Source organism: Lissotriton vulgaris, chromosome 8, assembly GCF_964263255.1.
Source record: "Lissotriton vulgaris chromosome 8, aLisVul1.2, whole genome shotgun sequence".
Taxonomy (NCBI): domain Eukaryota; kingdom Metazoa; phylum Chordata; class Amphibia; order Caudata; family Salamandridae; genus Lissotriton; species Lissotriton vulgaris.
The window spans coordinates 140,205,892-140,228,466 of record NC_141696.1 but is presented as its reverse complement, the minus strand read 5'-3'; the positions used below and the strand labels follow the sequence as shown (position 1 = coordinate 140,228,466).

The window sequence follows — 22,575 nt, the reverse complement described above, 5'->3', positions numbered from 1 at the left end:
GTAACTTGCATACCCGCCAAGCAAACCATAACTCACACAAAGGTTTAGTTTTTAAGGTTTTTGTACTTTTGTAACTATAACTTCGCCTTGGGTTCTAACCAATCCTAATCATAACTTCATTTTAACTGTAGTGTTTTCATTGAAACTATATTATAGTGGCATTTGCCAGTGTGTAGTTATGGGTCAAGACAACTTCCATTGAAACAGGGGCGTAGCTACCAGTGGTGAAGCTGGTGCAATACACCAGGGCCCAGAGGTCTGAGGGGGGCCCAGTATACCCAGCACCAGCTGAAGTTATTTTAAAAGCTGACTGTTCTAATTTTTTTATTTGTAAATTTATTTAGACACATTGCTTTTTACTTCTCCGAGGAGAGATCTAGAGTAGCGAATGGGGGGAACAATACAGAAGAGAGATGAAAAAGATGAAAAAAACAAGGGGGTAAAAACTGGGAGCAAGGCAGGAAAAGGGGACCTAATGGAGATTGAAATAAAGTTTGAGTGAGAAAGATCAAATTGAGCAAAGTGGGCAAGGGAAAGGGAACAAATAGGAGCCAGAAATGAGGATACAAGGGAGGAAGGAGATGAGGATGAGTGAGAGACAAGGTGGAGGAGAGAGAGTATGGGGTTAGAGAGGGGAGCATTAAATGGACAAAGAAAGGGATGGAGATAGGGAAGCGAGAAGGAAAGACCAGTAGAACGAGGAACTCGGAGACTTATAAAGCTTGTGCTGTGACACTGGGGTCGTATGCTATGATGTGCGCAGTTCACCTAATTTATAGCGCAAGTTTAATTCAAGCTGGGGGCATAGTTTCATTGCTTGCGCTGGAGCCCATGGCCACCCTTTCAATGCCACTGCATTGAAATTACATTTTTTAGATTTTTCTAATATTTTTTGACTCCATGGGGGGGATGCGCACCAAATTTGCCAGTGTTGGTGCAGATCTGTGAAAATAAAATTGAGTAGAGGGGTCTAAAAAAACTGTGTTTTCCCAACTAAGCTACCATATGAAAATTTGCCCACAGCTACAGATAAAACTCAGAATGGGTTTACTCCAAACTGGTCATGAAAGCTTAGAAAATGTGTCTTTTGTTCCTCAAGTAGTTCTTGAGATGTGAGTATTAAAAAATATATTTTTTTAAAACGTTGCTGTGTGGGCTTGTAAGGGGTAGCACTTCTGTATATCTTAACCATGTAAAATTGTGTTTCTCAAACTTGTGATTCTTGTCAATCAAATGTACATTTGTCAAGGAATGTGATTGGCTGATGAAGGGGATCAAAATGTGAATATTGGAATTTTTATCAGAATTGTGATTCTAGCACAGTGGACACTAACAATTCTGTAGCTGAGGAGAAGCACTGTAGGCGGTCCCCAACACCAGGGGAGTGTTAGGGGGTACCCAGACGCTTTATCAGTTAGAAGACCAGAACAATATTTCTGACAAAGCAAAATCACAATCCTTTCGTCACTCGTGATCACACAACTGCATTTTCTATTAAGAACAGAGGCATCAACAATCGCCATTCATATAAAAATCGTGTTTTTTCATTAAAAAAAGCAATTTAGGCTATGACCAGGTGAACACTGTGGTAGATTGCATGGAAGAGTTGCTGCAAGGTCTAGCTGTACTGCAGACCCTTTGTTAAACCCTTCTGTGCTCGGTTGGAATTTTACACCTAGGCGGTTGGGCTCAACATCCACTGGACATCGCAACATAAGTAGCGCAGAATAGTTACATAGCTGGTAGATGCAGTAGGTCATAAACCAAAAAACAAGCTATTTGCTGAAAATGACGTTGTTAAGGCTATCTGTGGTTCGCCGAATACAAAAATCTCTGAAATTCACATATGCTACATAATGCATAACACAAACAATGCCGCACGCCATCCTCAGTACATGACTTTGCCAATGGACCAGAAATCAAAGGTCTGCCAAGACCAAAACATGATGAGGGGACATAAGCTATGGTGTATACTGCATACCATAAGTGTGTTATGTAAGTGTGAATACATATCTATATTTATTTATTTATAGAATATAAATATATATATATATATATATATATATATATATATATATATATATATATAATATATATTATATATAATATATATATATATATGTGTGTGTGTGTTTTCAATATTTTTATTGAAAAAACACAGTTAAAGTGTAGTTAGGATTGCAAATTAAAGCAAAGAAAAACACAGTCAGACATTTTAGATAAGATTGCAATCAATAACTCGCACACATTAGACATTAAAATCCTAACCTGCACATGAAATCCAATGCTTTTGGCCTAACAATTTTACATTACCGGTCTAGACATCTCTATAACTTCACCTTTTAAAATGCACCAGAATTTATTTTAAACAAAAATGTATCTGGACTTTGTGATCAGATGTACGCAAATCAAGCAAAAGGCACTCCTTTGAGGAATGTTCTATCTTCATGCCAAGTTTGGTGTAATTTGAGTAAGCCATTTTTTCTGTATTGGACTGCAAAGGATCATATGGAAATAAAAATGCGGAATGTCACTTTTTTTTACCCACCCCTCCCTTTATTGGGCCTCTCGGCATGAAGGATATGCATGAAACTTGCCATGCCAAACCCAAATTGGATCAACTTTTTATTGGAAAGTTTTGAGCAGATTTTTTTTGTATATTGCACAGTTATAAAGAAAACAGAAAATGACTTTTCAATGGAAATTCTGACCTAACCTTACCTGCACAGGTGGTATCACTGCCTATTATAATATATTCATTTTATGTAATGTATTTGTAAAGCGCCTGTGAGGGTATCCTGTCTCTGAACAGGTGTGGGTGCCTAGCCCTGCCTAATGTAGGTTAGTTAATTGAAAAGCCAGGTCTTCAGCTTCTTGTGGAATTCATAAAGAGAGTAGGAGAAGGTGGCTCTGATATGGCGTGGGAGGCCGTTCCATGGTCTAGGAGCAGTTTTTGCCTTTTGTATATCTGCCTTTTGCTAGAACTTCACAGCAGTAGCATTGTGGTTCATTCTGCCTGGAAATGTGACTTTTGTTATATATTCTCCTGATCTTCACGTTTTCTCTCTTGAGGCCTGTAAAAAATGAAAATTGTTATTTGGGATTGTTATAGGTACTGATGGCAAACTTGGGAGTAGCCCAAAACCTATATCATTCATCTTGTTGAGTAAAGCAAGAGGTTATCCTTTACTAATGAATCTCTCTGGATAAGAGTAAGGAAGGCTCTCAGGAATGAACTACCTAGCCCCAGGACTGAGGACATCACATTCCCATGAAAATAATCTTGCCTAAGTTATCCATGCCTTTCCATTGAGAACAGTATAATGGGGCTTTTTCACAAAGGGCATTATACACGATTTCCCCTCACATTTAATTTCTCATTTACGGGAATGAACGGCATGTTTCTGGGTGTAATGAGCCTGACACCAACATTTGGTGGCATGTTAATTTGACTTTGAGATGCTGAAGGGTATCCTAGACCGATAATTTGAAGAATACAGATTCATATTTAACTGTGGTGATCCTTTCTGATGTATGAGGTAATCCGGTTGCCACAGATTGTTCTGAAGTGATTCGCTTTATTTGAGGTATAACGCGTTGAAACTTTACTTTGTAAAACCTGTTGTGTTTTTATACTCTCCTCTTTGCTTTAGAGGATGTTGGAAGGCCATGTGTTTGACGTGAACTGCTGTAGGTTTTTCCCCTCTGGCCTCGTCGTTCTGAGCGGAGGGATGGATGCTCAGTTAAAGATATGGTCAGCAGAAGATGCCAGTTGCCCTGTAACATTGAAAGGTCACAAAGGAGGTAATGTGATGAAGCATCTGCAATGTGATAGTTTTGTTCATACTTATTTATACATTTTAATGAGCTATTACGTGTTGTATCCCAAACTAATTTGTCAAGAAAAATACACTCTTAATATCACCTTTATTTGGAAAGCTAAAAGAATCCAGATAATTCCTATAAATGGTTCAAACTTTTTTCAACGATATGGAGGGTTTTGCAGCTTTGGGTTTTCTCTTTGAAATGCTCTGATTGGGTGAAGTATGATTTTGGATTATAAAGGGTAGAAATTCTAGACAGTCTTGCTTATTTTCTAAACAAAACATAATTTCTGTTCAGATTGTAGGGCCCACATTTCATTAAAACATTAAACTTACGACAGCGCACACACATTTGAATCTGGACTGATATCTGACTGTAAAGTGTGGTTCCTAGCTATTTCAGCCTTTGGAGGACTTCATTCCCTGTGTGCTGCTCTGAAAGTTCTTGAGAGAATGTTCAACAGACCAGATATCTCCCTCTTCCTTATATCTAATGCATGGCCTCCCCATTTTGGGTCTCAAAGTTGTTTGTGCTCTGTGTTGATTTTTGTTTGACTCTTCCAAATATTCTGAATCTTTTGCATGCCTTTTGTCTAAGTCATCATTATATAAGGGGTTTCTCCTCCACTTTCTGGGCTATAAACAGGTTCAAAAGACAATATGAAATGGAGGAACAGATTTCCAAAAAAATTACACTAGAGTACATTAATTACTCTTATGTATAGGATCTTAATTCCATCCGATTTAATTGTATTTTTTAAAATAAATCAGATTCATAAATCATGCCAGCTCAAAACCGCATTTTATTTCTTATTTCATATCTGGTTGAGATCAATGATCTTTTCGCTTTTTTCATCAAAACATTATATATACACTAAACATGTACAATACATACAAAGTTAAAAACAATCAAAAATTATTATCATTTCCTAGACCCCAAATTTTTATGTACAACAAGTGTCCGTTCATAAACGTATGTTGCAGTCCACTGTAAGGTAACCCTAATGCACAAGTGAGGTATTAGCTACACCTCCACGCAATCTTTTTTGTGTGTAAATCAACAAATATATATCACTTTAATATTCAATGGGTTCCTCCTTTTCCAGTCGTCTAAGCGTTTCGACCCTTCTAGTTGGACCTCATCAGGACGGGGGTACGAGGAAGGACTTGAAACTATTGTCTGGATGCCACAAGTGTTAAGGAAGCTGCCGCTCCTGGCACCCCAAAATGCTTCGTCAAACTGGATTCTCAGTCCTGTCTCATTTCTGTTGCATTCTGATAAATTTGGACAATATCTGGGCTGTTTATTCATGTGCCACTTCTTAGCAGGTAATTGGTGTGTGTCCAACTCTAATCTAATTGTCTCAGGCACTCCGCATGGGGACTCAAAAGGGTCACCTAGGGACACCTCACCTAGGCCCTGCAGAGTGCCACTGCAGCATGCACAGCCTGGTGCAGACAACACCACAAAGCCTAAGGTGTATGTAAGTCACCCCTCTAGCAGGCCTTCCAGCCTTAAGGCAGGGTGGGCTATACCACTAGTGTGGGCATATCTGCATGAGCAGATATGCCCCTACAATATTGAAGTCCATTCTCAGATATTGTAAGTTCCAAGAAAGCCATAGAGAGTACATAGGCTGGAAACTCCAGAACTTGAGTTCTTCAGCACCATGATAGCTTCTCTAAAACCTGGGTGTTTGGTACCAAACTACTCTTCTCCACCCACACTGGTGCAAATGTGGGATTTTTTTAACCATGTACTCAGAGGGCACCTCCGAGCTACTAATCCTGGTGTGGTCATAGACTGGCTGTAGGCAGCCTTCCACCACCAGACATGTTTCTGGACCCCTGGGTTGATAGCCTCTGCTCTCTGGGGACAGAAACACAATGAACACCCTGGGCGGAGGTGTCACACCTCCTCCCCCTGGATGGGTGCAGTGCTCTAGAGGAACGCTTGTTTGTTAGTGTGATTGTAAGGATGTCCCTCTACCTTTATTTCCACAGGGTGCGGGGCTTGGCTGTGGCTCTGCTCCCATAAGAGCAGCTGCTCGCTCGCCAGAGCGTCCTAGTCTTGGGATGCAACAGCCTCCGTGGCGGCCATCTTTGTTCCGTACATGCATAGGCTTGGTTGACATGCAAGGCATTCTGAAGTGATTTCTCTCCTGCATGCTGGCATCTCAATAACTCCACATGCAGGAGAGTTTGAAAAAACAATGCATCCTTTTTGAACACTGTATCCAGTCATTTGGAGATATTTTGCTTATGTGCCCTCCTAATCCTAAAGCTTGAATATATTTTACATTTTGTTGTATTTTGAATGTTTCTTCTATGATCTTATTTCTCAATCCAAGGTGGCTGAACCACTTCCTGGAATTATTACTTACTGTTCTTCACTATGTAAGGGAGAGTCCTGTTTCGTCTCAGTTGTTCTTGCTTGATTGCTCATTCGCCGGATTTGTAGAATCTCCACCTTCTCCAGTTCCTGCTTCGTTTCTACTTATTCTTTGCCTTGCTATTTGGCCTAGACAATTGAAAGGCTTTTCTGGTCTCCAGTGTTTTTTCTGCCTGCTGTAACTTATTTTCTGTAGTTGGATTGGGATGTCGGTTTTTCTTTCTGGAGATAGTAGGCCGTTCCTACTCACTAAGATGACCCTACACTCATTTCCAAAAGGACCAGCTCTTGACAGTGATGTATTATCACCCCACCATTCAGCAGTAACAGTGTGTTTGTATTTATATAGCGCCTTCTACCCAGAGGTCTCGTAGCGCTGTATTCATACCGCTGTGGACCTCTTCCTGGCTTTCCTGTGAGATGTCCACTCCTGAGCACCCCAAGGTGAAGCCAGGCATCCAAGCGCTGCTGGGGCCGTTGTGGAGATTAAGCAAGCTATTGCCCAGAGTCACAGAGTGGGACCCATGATTAAACTAGGCACCGAGGCGAGAATTATCAGGTCCACAGTGACAGGGCACTTTGTTTCGTTCCCACACTTCTTATCTTTGTTGCCACTCAACTCCCTTTAGAAAATAGAAGATTTCACTGCTAAGTAGAACACCTAAATCGAATAGTGACAGATCTAATTTGAGAACTAGCGATACAGATTTGCAACCTTCACTATTGTGCTCCAACCGCCAAAATCTAAAACAAGTGGCTGTTGATGCAACTGTGACTCTGTTTACCAACCTTTACAAACACTTTGAATTTTTTTTTAATTTTTCCACGTAGTACTGTCTTTCACTGTAGGCCACCTAAACAGGTAGTAGGTTTAGAATGATAGCTAAACCACAAAGTTCAGGAATCCAGAGTTCGAGGCATGTAACCCACTGTACTCGAAATGTGATGTAAATTACTTTCGTATATGATCATCATGTAAGGTTAGAGGCTAAATGTAACATAAAACCCCAGGATGGATATATAGTCTGTGCTTAGATTCATCGTGCACTATTAGGTTTTTATATAATAATAGGAGCAAATATTTTTCATCTTAATTTTTGGCACATTGTTACATGTTTGAATTGCTCCTTCACTACTTGTTTAAAGTTGGTGGAACAAAATTAGTGCGAAACCTAGGCGACAAGGAGTTATTTACCCTGAACTCAATATTGGCTCTTTGTTTAAATGAGACTACATATGTCCCTGATTATTTATGACTAAATCTACAGAAGGCTGTTCTTTGGATAACTTGTGTATGTATGTGACTAACACAGTGCAATTTTGAGCAAACAAGTGAATGACAAGTGTTAAATAACTCATTGTGTAGACTGTGATTCTTTTGCTACTTAGTGAAATGTTTAACACTTAGAGCTGAAACTCAATACTGAAAACAGTGTTCAGTGCTATGTAAGAATAAAATACAAAGTATGTCCTTAGTGAATGCGGTTGGTCAAAATGTATGGTAAAAAGTATTTTTGTGCTGCTCCTCTCCACAAACCTAACTACCTTAAGGCAAAAGATGATGCCCATAAGACACTGCTTTACATTGGTCTAACTATTTGTAAAAGAGACAGAGCAACACTGGAGAGCGCTGCAGGCCTCACTGAGCCAGGGTTGGAGAAATAGCATTGATAAATACTTAATGCTCGAAGATCTATATAGGAGTTCAGAGATTGTCTGCAGAAACATGGGAACACATGGATGGAATTGATCCAATTTCAAGGGATGTCACAAACATAAACTAGTAAAAATTCCTGCAGACTCTACAAACATAGTCCGGGTTGAGTGGAAGGTGACTGAATCATGGACCATCATGGAAGAAATTCTTTACTGTGAATTACTTGTATATGGTCCTTATATGAAATAATAATGGATATCTGACACTGTGACCTGTTCTTTAATAATGTGTAAGGTGTGTTTTAGTGACGTGTATCTTACATAACATGCTAATAAACACAATTTGAAGTAAAAAGATGATGTCCATTGTTCTTTTATTCTTAGGAATCCTGGATCTTGCCATTGTGGATCGAGGAAGAAATGTGGTTTCAAGCTCTAGAGATGGCACTGCTCGGCTCTGGGACTGTGGAAAGTCGCAATGTTTGGCAGAGATAGTCAATTGTGGTTCTCCAGTCAATGGCATCGCCTTGGGTGCTGCTGATAATGCGATTAACCTGGGAACCCCAGTGGAAGTCTCCAGTGAGTTATCATAAGTTTTTGGAAAATAATTTCAGTTGAAATACTAATATTATATTCATTTAAGGATCCGCTATTAAAGTTGATGGCCAATCAGTATTGATACTAGGTGTTGCAGAATATTTTGTGCTATGTTGGACTCCCAGACATACCCTAAAATGTGTGTTATATATACTCGTGTAAGCACACACAACACACACTCTTTCTCTCTTGGCCTTTCTCTTTGACTCAGTCCCTATCTCTTCACCCACCTGCCCCTCCCCCATCTCCGAATGAAACAACTTAATGTGACCCATTTGCACTTTGCATAGTGTATAGCTAGTTACATGTTCTTCTTGGCTATGTTTTCTTTATCTGTATGTGTCACTCTAAGCTCTGATGCCCTTAGCTACATGTGTTTCTGAGATTGATATATTACCGTTGACTGTAGGCCTAAATGTGTGCAGGCTCCAGGCTCCTTGCTCTGCTACTAGCTCCTGTTTAAACCCTCATGCTCTTTATTCTACTACTAACTATATGCATGATTGCTCAGGCCCTTTCGCCTTCCCCTGAGTGTTGGACTCTCTCCCCCTCCCCCCATAGTCTCTGTGCAGTACAACTAAATCTGTTTTTTATGTGTGTGTGCTTGAGTGTACCTCTACATCAGGCTGTTTAATCCACTGCTAATTCTGTATATAGCCCAGGCTTCCTTTCTAACACTAACTGCATGTATGACCAATCCAGGTTGGAGCAGTGCGGATGGGTTGGGTGGAGGGGGGCGGGGATTCAACAGACGACCACGAGGGAAAATTAAATAATTAATTTCCCCTCCTCGTCTGTCAAATTCCCCCCGTGACGCGCCCCTGCCCCACCCAGCCCATCCGCTTTTACCTGCACGGGAATGATTTTGAAGTGGGTGTAAGGGGTTTTAAAAGTTTTCAGGCAGGGAAGATACCCTGGGGTCATAGTTGGTGATCTTGGTGATTGAGCGCTGTGAGTCCTGGGGAGCAATGTCTACCTTGGGCTCAGATTCTCGTCACTAGTAAATTGTTAAGTTTAACAGTATGGAGCTTGTCGGTGATATACCACAAATAAATACAAAATTTAGCCAGAAAGGTCTACAAAAATGTTACATACTTGATGAAAAAAGAAAGACCTACATGTAATGGGTAGCATTGCTTATTTCATGTCGACTTCCTGGTATGCATTTATACACTGCACAAGGCCCTGGCCTACTGGAGGCAGCAGCTGGCAGTCAGAGTGCTGCTGTTTACAAACAGGTAGTGGGAGAAAGTGGCCTTCAACTGGAATTTGAGAAATTGCGCTGTGGCTATGGAGATGGGGGAAGGGGTATCAGTTTGCAAAAGTCTGTCACCGTATTCAAGGACCAGCTCATTGCTAACTTTTCTAAAAGGTACTTCAAAGAGGTTTGTGATTTCATCAAAACACTCCTCACATTCACCATAAGGCATTAAAAATTGCATAAAAAAACATTGTGTGGTTAATGCCTCTTGAATTAAACAAAATAAGATGTGTAAAACTTATTTCAACAGGTGAACGAGAGATAGGAACAGAAGGAAAGTTACTGCTGCTGGCCCGGGAAGATGGAAAACTCCAAGGTGTGAGTCTTCAGAGCAGACAACCAGTAAGTAGTCAACTATTCTCTGGTGTTTTTCTGTACAGCAAGGAAACAAGTCTGAAAATCCTCACAATGGAGATACCCTGGCACCATTCTCCCTGTACAAAATTAATCTTACTTGTCCTTTAATAAATTTACTTTGGGTTCTGAAAATTAATTTTACATAGTATCTTATGAGTAGGTCTGGGAAATGTACATATTCTGTCTGTGGTACACTCCCTTTTCACTGTTCCGTTTAATGCATCTTACAGAGCAGCTAAAAGTGACTTGCCAATGCATCGCAGCTCTGTACTAATCTCTTGTATAATCTATACATGTAGGCCCATACATGCAGTTACCCGGCTCTCTGCTGTTGGAGATGCTTTTCTATCTCGTTCCAAATTTTACTTTGAGCCAGTTTGTATCTGCTCGTTCCACTGTTGCCATATTCTGTTTGACGTTTCCAAGATTATCAAGTGAAAGCATGGGCCACAACATTGTAAAAAGGCAGAAAGATTTCTAGCATATTGGAACTCTTTAAACTAATTAAATGAAGAATGCTATTGGGCGGTGGAGGTTTTAACACCAAAGAACCTCCGTGAGTCCACAGTTGTGCTCCACCTTCCTTTGTTCTGTTCATCCGTAAAGCCCAATTGTAGCAAGAGGGCTGCATCCCTTTCATCTCGAGCTCAGACATAATTGGTGGAGGTGGCAGTGCAATTGTAGTCTAAGGACACAGCCTGTTCCTGTACCTGTGAGAGGGAAAGCCTCCCACTGTCTTCCATTTCTGGAGTCACTTGCATATACTCACCTTTGGAACAATGGAACCTGTGTTTTAAAGACGTGTGGTGTGTTTTTAAATTTCATAGTAAAATGACGATTGGCAGTGTCCACCTGTGACACGTGCACCTAGGAGCAAAAGGTACTTGTGTTCCTCTAGGCCAGTGTTTCCCAAACTGTGGGTCGCAGGCCACTGGTGGGTTGCAATCTGATTTTTGCTGAGCAATAAATAAAGAGGCCTTAAAATTCAGTGTTTATCTTGTCATATTTGCGTTCCTTCAATGACGGAGTATTTCAAACAAAAGAAGGGAAACCCACAGATGCCTAAGAACCAAGGGTAGTCAGAGGTTATAAAGAACTGTGGTCCCTAAGTGCTATACAAAAAATAAAATCATACACTGAGTATACAATTATTGCCCAGAAAGAGTAGAACTCTATTCACAAAGCTTTATTCGACAGTTTTGTCATAAAAGCACATATTACAATAACATCAACCTGATTCGCCAAGCCCACCCCAGAAACTTTGCAACAGCTAGGGAAATTGGGGGTACAGGGTCAGAACACAATATTCTCAAAGCTATTGCGTACCTTCGGATTCCCAGCACTCTACAAATTGGCTTTAACCAGATTTTACGTGGCGCAGTGCACAGCGGGAAAAGAAGAATATATGCCCCACAGTTTCCGGTTGGTCAGTACACATGTGGCATTTATCAGTACTTTCAACCCCCATTTACAAGTGAATGCACGGATTGGCAATGCCCCTACTCTAAGTTGGAAATACAATTTCCGATCGTTTACTTTCTCGATCATATCCCAATATCCTTTGAAAATTGGGCGGGACTTGAGCTCGAGAAAGCGACCTGTAAGATGGGTTGAGAGGCCTCTAGTAGATTCTGCTGTGAACACCATTTCCCAATAGAGTTCCTTCAATTTGCCCTTCGAGGGGAGTGTCGCATTGGATGGGTTGGTCCAGAGTTCGGATAAACCAAGATTCCTCAGAAGGGATCTGATTTCGTTTAACCATATTATCTTGTGGTACGAATCAGCTCTTATAACGTCCATGAGACCACTGGAGTAGTGAGTAAGTTCCTCTGTACACCAAAGTCTCCACCAATAAAGTAGAGGGCGGAGTTTTGCAAGCTGTTCCACAGGCTTCTTACCAAGATCAAGTAGCAGCGGTCTTAGGGGAGTACTTTGGGGGAGGCTTGTTATTTTACGTAAAAACGCGTTCTCTAGTACGATCAAACCCTTTAAATTCTCGAACCCCCACAACTCTGCTCCATAGAGACAAGAGCTTAAAACTTTCATTCCATAAATTTCCAAAACTGGACTGATGGGTTTGGTGAGCGAGGTTTTGAACTTATTTAACACCATCGCTGCTGATGGTATTCCCCTCCTATGCTGACTATGAATTGTTCCCATTGTTCATGACGAGCTCAGCTCGTCATGAGCACAGCTCAACCGTGCCTCATGACGAGCTGAGCTCGTCATGAGTATCGAAGGGGTTAAAAGAATTCCAGCTTGCTGTTTATGCGACAAAACTGCCCGATCTAATTGGCAGTTCCATCGCATATCGCTCTGTAACGTGACCCCCAGGTATGTAAAGGAAGTGACTTGTTCCAGGGGCTTATTTTCAATAAGTAAATTGCCCTTGAACGGCTTATGCACGTTAAAGGACATGAACTTCGTTTTTGCAGTATTCACCTCCAAACCACGTAGTTTACAGAATTCTTCGAAGAGCCGGAGGGCTCTTTGCAGGCCACTTGGGGTCTTGGAGATTATTAGAGTATCATCCGCAAACATGAGGATTGGGATGAGTGTTCCTGCCAACTTCGGAGCATCCGTGGGAGACAGAGCAAGGAAGTCGGCCACCCCGTTGATAAAGAGTGAGAACAGGGTAGGTGACAAGACGCACCCCTGTCTCACACCCCTGCCAACAGGGAAGTCTTCTGTCACTTCGCTCACACCCCCCCACCGGACCCGAGCAAAATTCCCCTGATGTAAGCGAATGATTAGGGATAATAGCTCTGGAGCCATCCCCATTTCCCTCAGGACCTGCCATAGTTTCCCTTGCGGAACTAAATTGAAAGCTGCCCTTAAGTCGACGAAACCGCGTAAAGGGCACCTCTACCAATAATCACCATCCTCCAATACAGGTTTATAAAACGAAATACTTGATCTATTGTACTGGTTCTAGACCTAAACCCAGCTTGTACAGGGCTTAAAATGTCCTGGTACTCTATCCAAGTCTGAATCTTTTCCAAAACCAGCCTACCCATCACCTTCTGAATGGAATCTATTAGACTTATTGGTCTATAATTAGCAGCTAGGGAATTATCACCCTTTTTAAAAACTGTGACAATCTCTGCCCCCTTCCAGGAGAGTGGGATATCCGCCCCTTGAGCAATTGCATTAGCGACGCGTGCAATGTAAAGACGCCACGTCTGGATATCATTTTTTAAAAACGTCTGCCGGGATGCCATCCATACCGGGCGCTCTATCCATAATCACTGCGTCTAATGCCCTATCTACATCTCCTGGGGTGAAGAGCTCCACGCTATAGTGTAGGATAAATAAATGAGGCTGATCCCAGCTCTAATACAGCTCTAATATTGCATTGGCCACCTCATTGTGAATTGCAGCTACAGTCTCCGGGATTACAATGATTCTGCACCATTTTAGGTGGCACATATCATTGGATATAACGAGGTCAGGTGCCAAGGTCCCCGCTAGGGGTAATGTACATGCCGACATGGTCAGGTTAAAAACGGTGAGTGGATGGTGATCACTCTCTATTCGCTCTAAAACCTCCATGTCTACTAAATGGGACCAGAGTTTTAAATGGACTAAAAGATAGTCAATACGGCTCGCCCTAATGCCGTTGTCAAAAGTGTTTCTGCCACCCTTATCTGACGGGCTGCGCCCATTAGCTGCCCTCATCTTGCTACCCATACACAACCCTTTAACCTGGATTGCTGCATCAGTCCACCTTTTTACTGGGGCTGCCTCGATTGTCGGAATGCCCCATTAAGATCTTCTTCAGTTAGCAGGGGGTCATCATGCCCTAGGGGCTCAAAGGTGGTATTAAAATCCCCTGCTACCAGGCGTAGACAATTCATGGGCAATGCCCCTAGTAGCTCTTCTAGATCATTAATAACATCAGACTTTTTGCCCCCTGGGGTTCCCCGAACCTAAATATTAACAATCTCTATACTTTCCCCCTCAGTGGTAGTAACTCTAATTGGGAGTATATCCTTATTTCTGACAGTACTTTGCTTAATTTTACACCCTAAGCCCTGCCTAACCCATGTAATTAATCCCCCAGATGGACGGCCCCTATTTTTTTTGTTGTTGCCGGAATATGGAAGTTAAGGTAACCATCACGGAAAGCAGGTTCAAGAAGCCATGTCTCCTGGAATAGGCATATATCAAATGTTTCTATAAATTCTAACCACTCCGGCAAGACCAGCTTTGAACCCAACCCCGCCAAATTCCATGAGATTATCTAAAGACTTCCTTTATCCTTAACTATACCTCCTGCACAGTACGTCCATAATCCGGGGTCACTCCCAGCATCACCATTTTCGGGACCCAAACCTCTGACCACCCCCGGATCTACCCTATATACAAAATCGTTGCCACCATCTATAGTTGATGGACTACCATGGGACGGTTGGATCTCTATTTCCATCGTTGTATGTATTACACTCTGTGATCTAAGTAGTGGCTGTGCACTAAGTTCTGACACTAAAAGGATTTTATTGTGGCCAGAAGGAGCAGTGTCTTCATCCCCATTCCCCCCCCCCCCCCCCCCCCCCCCCCAAAGGTACTTAATTCCCCTTTCTTCTGCTTGCTGTGAGTAAGCTTGCATCTCTGATCCGGGCAAAGGTGACTGTCAATCGCAGTCTTCCAACCCAGAGAGTATGTTAAATCTATTATGGGTGCTGATACCGCCCATGTTGGCTACCCAATTGCCTAAACTTCTTGAGAATGGGTTACTTAAGCTATTTTGTGGTGGGGTGATAGAAGTAGGTGAGGGGCAGGGCCTGAATTGGATGTCCCAGACTTGCATCATGCCAGTTACAAATATGTTCTACTGCTTTCCTGTCCCTAAAGTTAATGATTATACAATCACCCTCTATGGACTTACGTAGGGGACCCACCCAATCCACACGCCTAGCAAACAGAATTTCTGATGAAACATACGGGGGAGGGGGCGATTGACATTAAGCCAATAAATGCACTTTTTCTTCAGTTTTCTATACTCCTCCCTCCTATCCTGTCTTAATGGGGGAACCCCTGCTAATATCACAGCATAGGGAACAGATTCCGGGGGGAGATCAATGCGGGGCAACCTTTTCATAATTTTTACCCTAGAAGATTCACCCCTTGGCTGCAAGGTAGATGGGCCTTCATTTACAACAGTCCTCCTCCCCCCCCTCCCCCCCCCCCCACAATCATTTGCTGGATTATTTACTACAACATTAGATACAGCACTCAAAGATGATTATATGGGCCCCTGTGGGGCAGCAACAGAGTTTATAGTGTCCATGGGTGTTGTATCACTGTTGTTAATGGTCTTTTTCTGCAGTTGGCAATTGCCAAGGCATTTAGACTTAGATATAGCCCGAACCTGGGACGATGCATATGCTAGTTCTAAGCAAACCAATCTACTCTCGATCGTGTCTAGCCTGTCTTAGATTGGAAGGCATGTTTTGTGAAAAATGGCCTCCAGCCTGGTCTAGAAATCCCTTCCCATTTCCATCGGGGCCTCATCAATTGGAGTCGGGGGCAAGGTTGCTTTATCACTTGCAGTGCAGTCAGGATCCGGTTGCGAGTTCGCTTGAGGGGTGGCGTTATCAGAGTCTTTGTTAATTTTCCTGGACTTTGAATGTTTCCCTTTGCCAGCCGCTACCCCGCGTTTTCTCTTTGTTCTTTGATTTTTCCCATTCTCCTCCCTTTGCTGAATATGTTGTCCATGTTTGGCATGCGTTATGGACCGTGTCGTAATACACTGTACCACTTCTCTTTCCAGCCTGGCACCACGATGTTTCGATGTTACCCTATCGGTAAGATTGGTTTCATCAGACTCGGGGAGACAACGGTCAGACCCATCGCGCTCTAACGTACTATTTGGTGCCACACCAACTAAAGTACATCCTTGGTTAAGTTCCACACTAGGAGGATGCAGTGGCGATCGTACTGGTGCCAAAAGACCCAAGGAAGAGCGTTTATCCGTTAGGATTTCAATAGATAATCTTTTTTCTGCCATAACGATTTCCTTTTCAACAATATTGGTAGCTCTCTTTAGGAACTGGCCTAAAGTTCCCACTATGTAACCCTTCGTTAGCGATTTTCTACCTTTCCTTCTGGAAGGTGATGCGATTGTCGCAATCACAGTTCTGTTCCTTAGTTTAGTGCTAAGAGCAACCCTAGCATTTGATCTCCAGGGATAATAGTAGAGATACAAAGGAATTAGGTAAGTATTGGACAGTCACTAATCTTTTGTGTGGAGGATGAAAGGGAATAGCCCGTCCTGGCCTTGAACGGTCTCTAACGGGCTACAACGGACCTGCCCTTGGCCCGGGCTTCGCCCGGCTCGTCCCTCGAAGTGGGACTGGCCGATCGATTAAGTACACTTGGGCAGTGCGTGTTGCTGGAGGGCGTCTCTCTGCCCCGCTGGATTGTGGGTGGCATAGTCCTCCCCCTGATCATGGCCCCCACAGCTGCTGGTGACAGGCTCTGCTGCGAGAAACGCGAGAAGTAATGGCAAAGTCCAAGGATGAGGAGCGTGGTTCTCCACGATCGTAGCCCCCACTGTTGCTGCTGCTGCTAATCACCAGGAAAGAAAGTGCTCTGTCAGTAATTTATTCAAACAGAAGAAAAAAACTAGTTTGAGGGGTAACAATCTCCCTTTTTAGGTCTTGCCTGAGCCAGTGTATGCGCTGCTCTGGCGAGACATTTAGTAAGTGGCATTTAAAAGTGCTACCAAAGCCTCTTGCTGGCCTAAAGCTTGTGGATACGCGTACGCGCGCAGCTACCATCTGTCTATCCTTCGTCACGGGTCAAAGTGCACAGCTCGTCGCGGGTCAAAGTGCACAGCTCGCGGGCACCCTTACAGTCCGCGATCGCGATCACTTTCACTTTAGCAGCCGCGGCACTTTCACGGCCGCTCGGCCACTGTTTTTTATCTTCATGTTCTTTAGCCACTCCAATATGGCAGAGCGCCGACCCTTTATGGCCCTCTTTTAGATTTTAGACCTTCAGTATTCGCAATGCACTGATGCTCCGAATGCGCATCGGGTATTCTAGATTTTGGTGTTTGAATTCAAACCAGACACAAGAAAATAAGTATGCTAGACTGCAAGCACTATACTTTTTTGTCCTTCAACCCACCTCTATCGTAGAGTGTTTCTTTGGTAAAAACCTTGTACTTTCCTCCACTTGTATTTTAATGTATCTTACTGCATCCATTCTAACATGACAGATGGATTTTGCGTGCTCGGGACCAGTGCTGCCACTTCTTGTACATATATTCATGGAAAACATGATTCTCCTTATGCACTGTTCATTTTAATAATTTTCTGTAGGAAGCGCGTATCAAGCATTGGTAAATATGCCATGCTGAACAGGCTCACTTTTAATTTGCTTTTTCACTCGTAACCAATCTTCCGGTTACAACGTCAGTACACTTGCGGGGCAAATCGGACACTCGTTCCATTTTAGATGGCGCTGCTTATTTACCATCGTGCTATTGCTGCAGAGTTATGCGTCAAGGATTTATCCCGGGACCCCATGAGAGACTCTCTTGTATTTTTACGAAGTAAGTGTTCGCTGTACCCCTGCTTGATCCCCTATCTCCCTCGACTCTAGTCTTGTCATGCGAGCTCTTATATAGAGTTCCATTCGCAGCTTTTTGACCTCTAATATAGTCACACGAATGTGTGTAGTACATAATTTTGCTCTTGTCCCCTCTATCATTGGAGACATTATTTCTGTAACTTAGGCATACGGAAACAAGTTGTACCAGCACAAGCGGTAGACATTCTTGTCAGGAAACTGCAGACACCGTAGCTCTGACAATTTAAGTGCACTTATTCTGCGCTTTTAAAAACGTCATATTCATCTATTTTCATTTGTCCAGCTATTGTTAAATCCCTGTTGTTAGGCATGTGGCGTCCCTGTCAACAGTAACGCTCTCCTTTTCTCTCTAATTCTCTCTCTACTTAATTAACTCTCCTAACTCTCTATTTTTTAGCTTTCTTTCTTTCTCACCCCTTTATCTGTTTCTCTTTCAACCCCCTTTATTCACTCTCTCTCCCACTTCTTTCTCTCTCTATCCCGCTCCACCCTGTACACCGTTTCTCTCTGTCCACCCTCTCTAATTCTCTCTCTCCTCTCTCGCTCCACCCTTTATTCTCTGTACACACTTTCTCTTTCTCTCCACCCTCTCTAATTCCCTCTCTCTCCTCTCTCGCTCCACCCTTTATTCTCTGTACACTCTCTCTCTCTCTCCACCCTCTCTAATTGGGCATTATATCTTCACTCTCTCTCTCTCACTCTGCAACACCTCAGCATCACTCAGCATCACTCAGCGCAACCACACTGACACTCAGCGCAACCACAGCATCAGAGCCACCACAGCATCACTCAGCGTCACCACAGCATCACCCAGCGCCACCACAGCATCGCTCAGCAGCACCACAGCATCGCTCAGCACCACACCACAGCATCGCTCAGCACCACCACATCATCACTCAGCACCAACACAGCATCACTCAACGCCATTACAGCATCACTCAACGCCATCACAGCATTACTCAGCACAACCACAGCATCACTTAGCGCCACAACAGCATCACTCAGCAGTACCACAACATCACTCGGCGCCACCACAGCATCACTCTGCACCACCATAGCTTCAGTCAGCGACACCACATCATCACTCAGGGCCAACACAGCATCACTCAACAACACAGCAGGATCAATCAACACCACCACAGAATTACTCCGCATCGCTCAGGGACACAACAATATCACTCCGCGCCACCACAGCATCAATAAGCACCACCACAGCATCACTCAGTACCACCACAGCATCACTCTGCAACGCCACTGCATCAATTAGCATTACCATAGCAGCAGTCACAACACCACTGCATCACTCAGGGCCAGCATAGGATCACTCAACGCTACCACAGCATCACTGAGCACCACCACAGCATCACTCAGCACCACCACAGCATCACTCAGCACCACCACAGCATCACTCAGCACCACCACAGCCTCACTCAGCACCACCACAGCCTCACTCAGCACCATCAGAGCCTCACTCAGCACCACCACAGCCTCACTCAGCACCACTACAGCGCCACTCAACGCCACCACCGCATAACTCAGAATCAGCACAGAATCACTCAACAACACCACAGCATTAAAACTTCTCAGCATGCTACACAGCAGCCACACTTCTCTACAGCACAACTTAGAAAGATTCGCAAAATCAATAGCTCTACCTAAACACTTATAAGGCGCCCCAATGCATAGCCAATAGGTCTCGCCTTTGGGACATTGTAAATGTTTATTTATCCAGCACAATATCCTTCATGAAACAACATCAAGTGTTGCATGGCTAAACACTTATAAGATCCCAGAAGCAAGACCTATTGGCTATGTCAATACTTGTTTGTGTGGGTATGGCAACAGCGGGGCTTTTTTAACACGGTCAACAAATTTGTGACAAAAGAGATTACATAAAATACTTAATATTCCAACATCACTACTTCAGCCAAGGAACTAATTAAACATAGACATGCGGGTCAGAATGATTCAGTCGACGACATTTTGATCCACTATTAATGTGGGATCATCATCATCAAGACAATTAATAGTTTGCATGAACCCATATTGCATGGAACATCAAAGTTAAAAACCTCAATGTAACCTGACAATTCTGGGCAAGAATTGGTCCAATAAAGGGAACATTGTAGGCGTTCCACCTAGTAGCGAAACAAGCTGATAATAAATAATATTTAAAAGGGAAAAGGACGATGTCAGCACTGCTTCCAGAGCCGGAACCTATCTCAAGGGACACAGTGCAGACAAATGTGGTTGCTAGAAGTCCTGATCTAGAACTTCGGCTGAAAAAAAGAAACCTTATAGGCTCTTCATGATTTTGTTTAGCAGGACTAAACATAAATCCAAACTGATCCGACCTGAACTTTCTCTTCTTTAAGCCCACGAAAGGGAAGGTGCAAAGGAAAGCTATACTCCAGGATTGGAGACAAACTTAAAAGGCAGAAGTTTGGTTGGCTCAGGTTGGAAAGCCAAATAAAAACATATCAGAGCAGGAGAATGTATGGAGGGCAGCCCGTATTTGGGATTTCTTCGGCTGGGTTAAAAAAGGAATTACATTGATATTATGCAGAAAACATTATCTTAAATCTTACAGCTCTAGTCGGAAAAGGTAGGATGGGTGGGATTTGCATTGTACAGTAATAGCTAGAAAGGTACAATGCTTTGTAAAAGAGGAGGTGTTTACATAAGATAATTGAGGCCTAGGAAAGAGGGAGTTCAAAAGAAAAAGGGCGGAAACAAGGCAGAAGTGGAAAGTACATGTCTTGCATGAATACATTTCTCGGCACATGAAAATATGAAAATGAGGAGCAACAACAAAAGCTAAGAGGAGGACACACATTGAGGGCAGATTTCCCCAGGGAATGTGCTGTCATAAAATGATGCAGTGTTGTTTAAAGAGATGGATCTTCACTTTTCAGATGTAGAGTAAGGATGGAGCCAACAGAATATGTACGATGGAGTTTCAGACCCTCGTACTTAGGAGGAAAAGGCCTTGTTGCTCGGCTTCTACTGCCTGCACTGGTTTCAAGCTGGGGGATGCATCTGATCGGTGTTGGATGACCCGCCAGAGATCGTAATCTTGGAAGCCATGTAAAATGTGGTCCTTGAGGTGACTGCAATGTAGATTGTGCAAGAGATTTGCAATGTGAAGCAGGCTGGCAGAGGAAGCAAGTAATATTCTAAGCAGGGCTTGAAAAATCATAAAATTGTTACTAGACCTACAGGTCTAGTAACTTAAAAAATCTACTCAACCTAACTGTAATGCACTTGACCTCTGTCTCTAAAAGCTGAGCAAATTTACAAGATATAAAGGCATTTTAATTGCTCATTCACTTTGTGAGCAATAAAGATGCCTTTAAATCTTGCTATGTTGTCACATTTGCTCAGCTTTCAGTGACAGCGGTCAAAAGTCAGTTTGTCTTCATACTCGCCAGAAAGGGCAAGTGGGACCTAAAAATAGCTGTCCTAATTAAATCTGGCTCACAAATGCGAGCGGGCGAGTGGATTTTTCAAGCTCTGTCTAAGGGTAGGTTGGACTAAACTTTACGGTAGGGATCCGCTGAAACGGAACCCAGAGTGTGGACGCAAGACATCCAATTCCCTCTGGTGCTGGACATAAGGATGATAAGTGAGTCTCTAAAGGTATTGAGAAGGTTGTGACTAATCAGTTCCCTTGAAGAAAAGTCACCTAGACCCTCATCTTTACTCTGTAGGCCAGCTAGGCTACACCTCATGCATTCTGGGTAATCGCAGTTCCTTGAGACATCTTGCACACTGTTTCTGTACTAAACTATGCATTGAGGGACATTGAACCTCGCCCTATGCTCCTGTTATGTGCAACTGTGTGGTTCCATATTGTTATAATTTACATTATGTCTTGACAACCAGAAAGATTATTTCGATATGCTGGTTGATAGTAGTGTGCCTGCATTCTTTGATTGTGATAATAGCACCAGTCACCATGCGCTCTATGTTGTGTTGCAATATATATAAAAAATGCAAAAATAAAGTTTAAGAAAAAAATATGCATTGTGTAGGCATTCCAGGGACTGATTCTCTCTTCATCTCTCCCCTCAAAAAAATCCCTGGCTTCAGCACCTTCATCCTCCTCGGCAACACACATCCCAACATGAACCAACCTCCTTGAGTGCCTGACCAACCTTTGACTCAGCCAGGGTCTGGACTGCTTCTTTTCTTGCAATAGCAATCGAACTTCTCAGCTCTTAATGTCTACACATGTGAAAGCTTCAGGAGTTCATCCAAGAGTCCAGGCTTGTCCCCAGCATCCGGAGGAGAATTGTAGCAGAGTAGATGTTCTGTTGTTGGAAGCGGGTTACTCTGAGCTAGTAAACAGAATCTTGTGGCTGTCCAAATGATATACAAAATGTTGGAACCCTAGAAAACACCACCAGCAACATGGAACACTTCACATTCAAACTCATCGCCACCAACTACACCCTGAGGGACACCCTCATTTACAGCTCTCTCGTACCATGATCCAACTTCAACAGCACCATAGCACCATAGCAGACTTCATCTCTCCCCTCAAAAAAATCCGTGGGTTCAGCACCTTCATCCTCCTCGGCAACACACATCCCAACATGAACCAACCTCCTTGAGTACCTGACCAACCTTTGACTCAGCCAGCAAGTAGAAGGCCCAACACCGCTAGACATCTGTGCATTTGAGTTTTGGGCCTATTCCTGTTGCGGGCACGCGGCCCACTCACACTCAAGTGAGGTACAGTTTGTATCCAGAGAATTGGAGGGAACAATGGGTAGTAGGAAATTTGTGGTTCTTTACAGATTCCAGAACTTTCCGACACAGAAATGTGAGGGACAAAGTGCGTTTTTTGACAAAGTTTGAGCTTTGCTAGGGCTTCTGGGTAAAAA

At 43.1% G+C, this 22,575-nt stretch overlaps 1 protein-coding gene across 1 annotated transcript in view; it reads left to right on the top strand.

Annotated features, from left to right (window-relative positions):
• Window positions 1-22,575, top strand: part of PAAF1 (proteasomal ATPase associated factor 1) — a 145,365-nt gene that overhangs the window by 74,380 nt on the left and 48,410 nt on the right. The window contains exons 6-8 of the mRNA XM_086933833.1: window positions 3,654-3,804; window positions 8,257-8,451; window positions 9,981-10,072. Coding sequence (XP_086789959.1) covers window positions 3,654-3,804; window positions 8,257-8,451; window positions 9,981-10,072 — 438 coding nt within the window. The remainder of the gene's footprint in view (window positions 1-3,653; window positions 3,805-8,256; window positions 8,452-9,980; window positions 10,073-22,575) is intronic.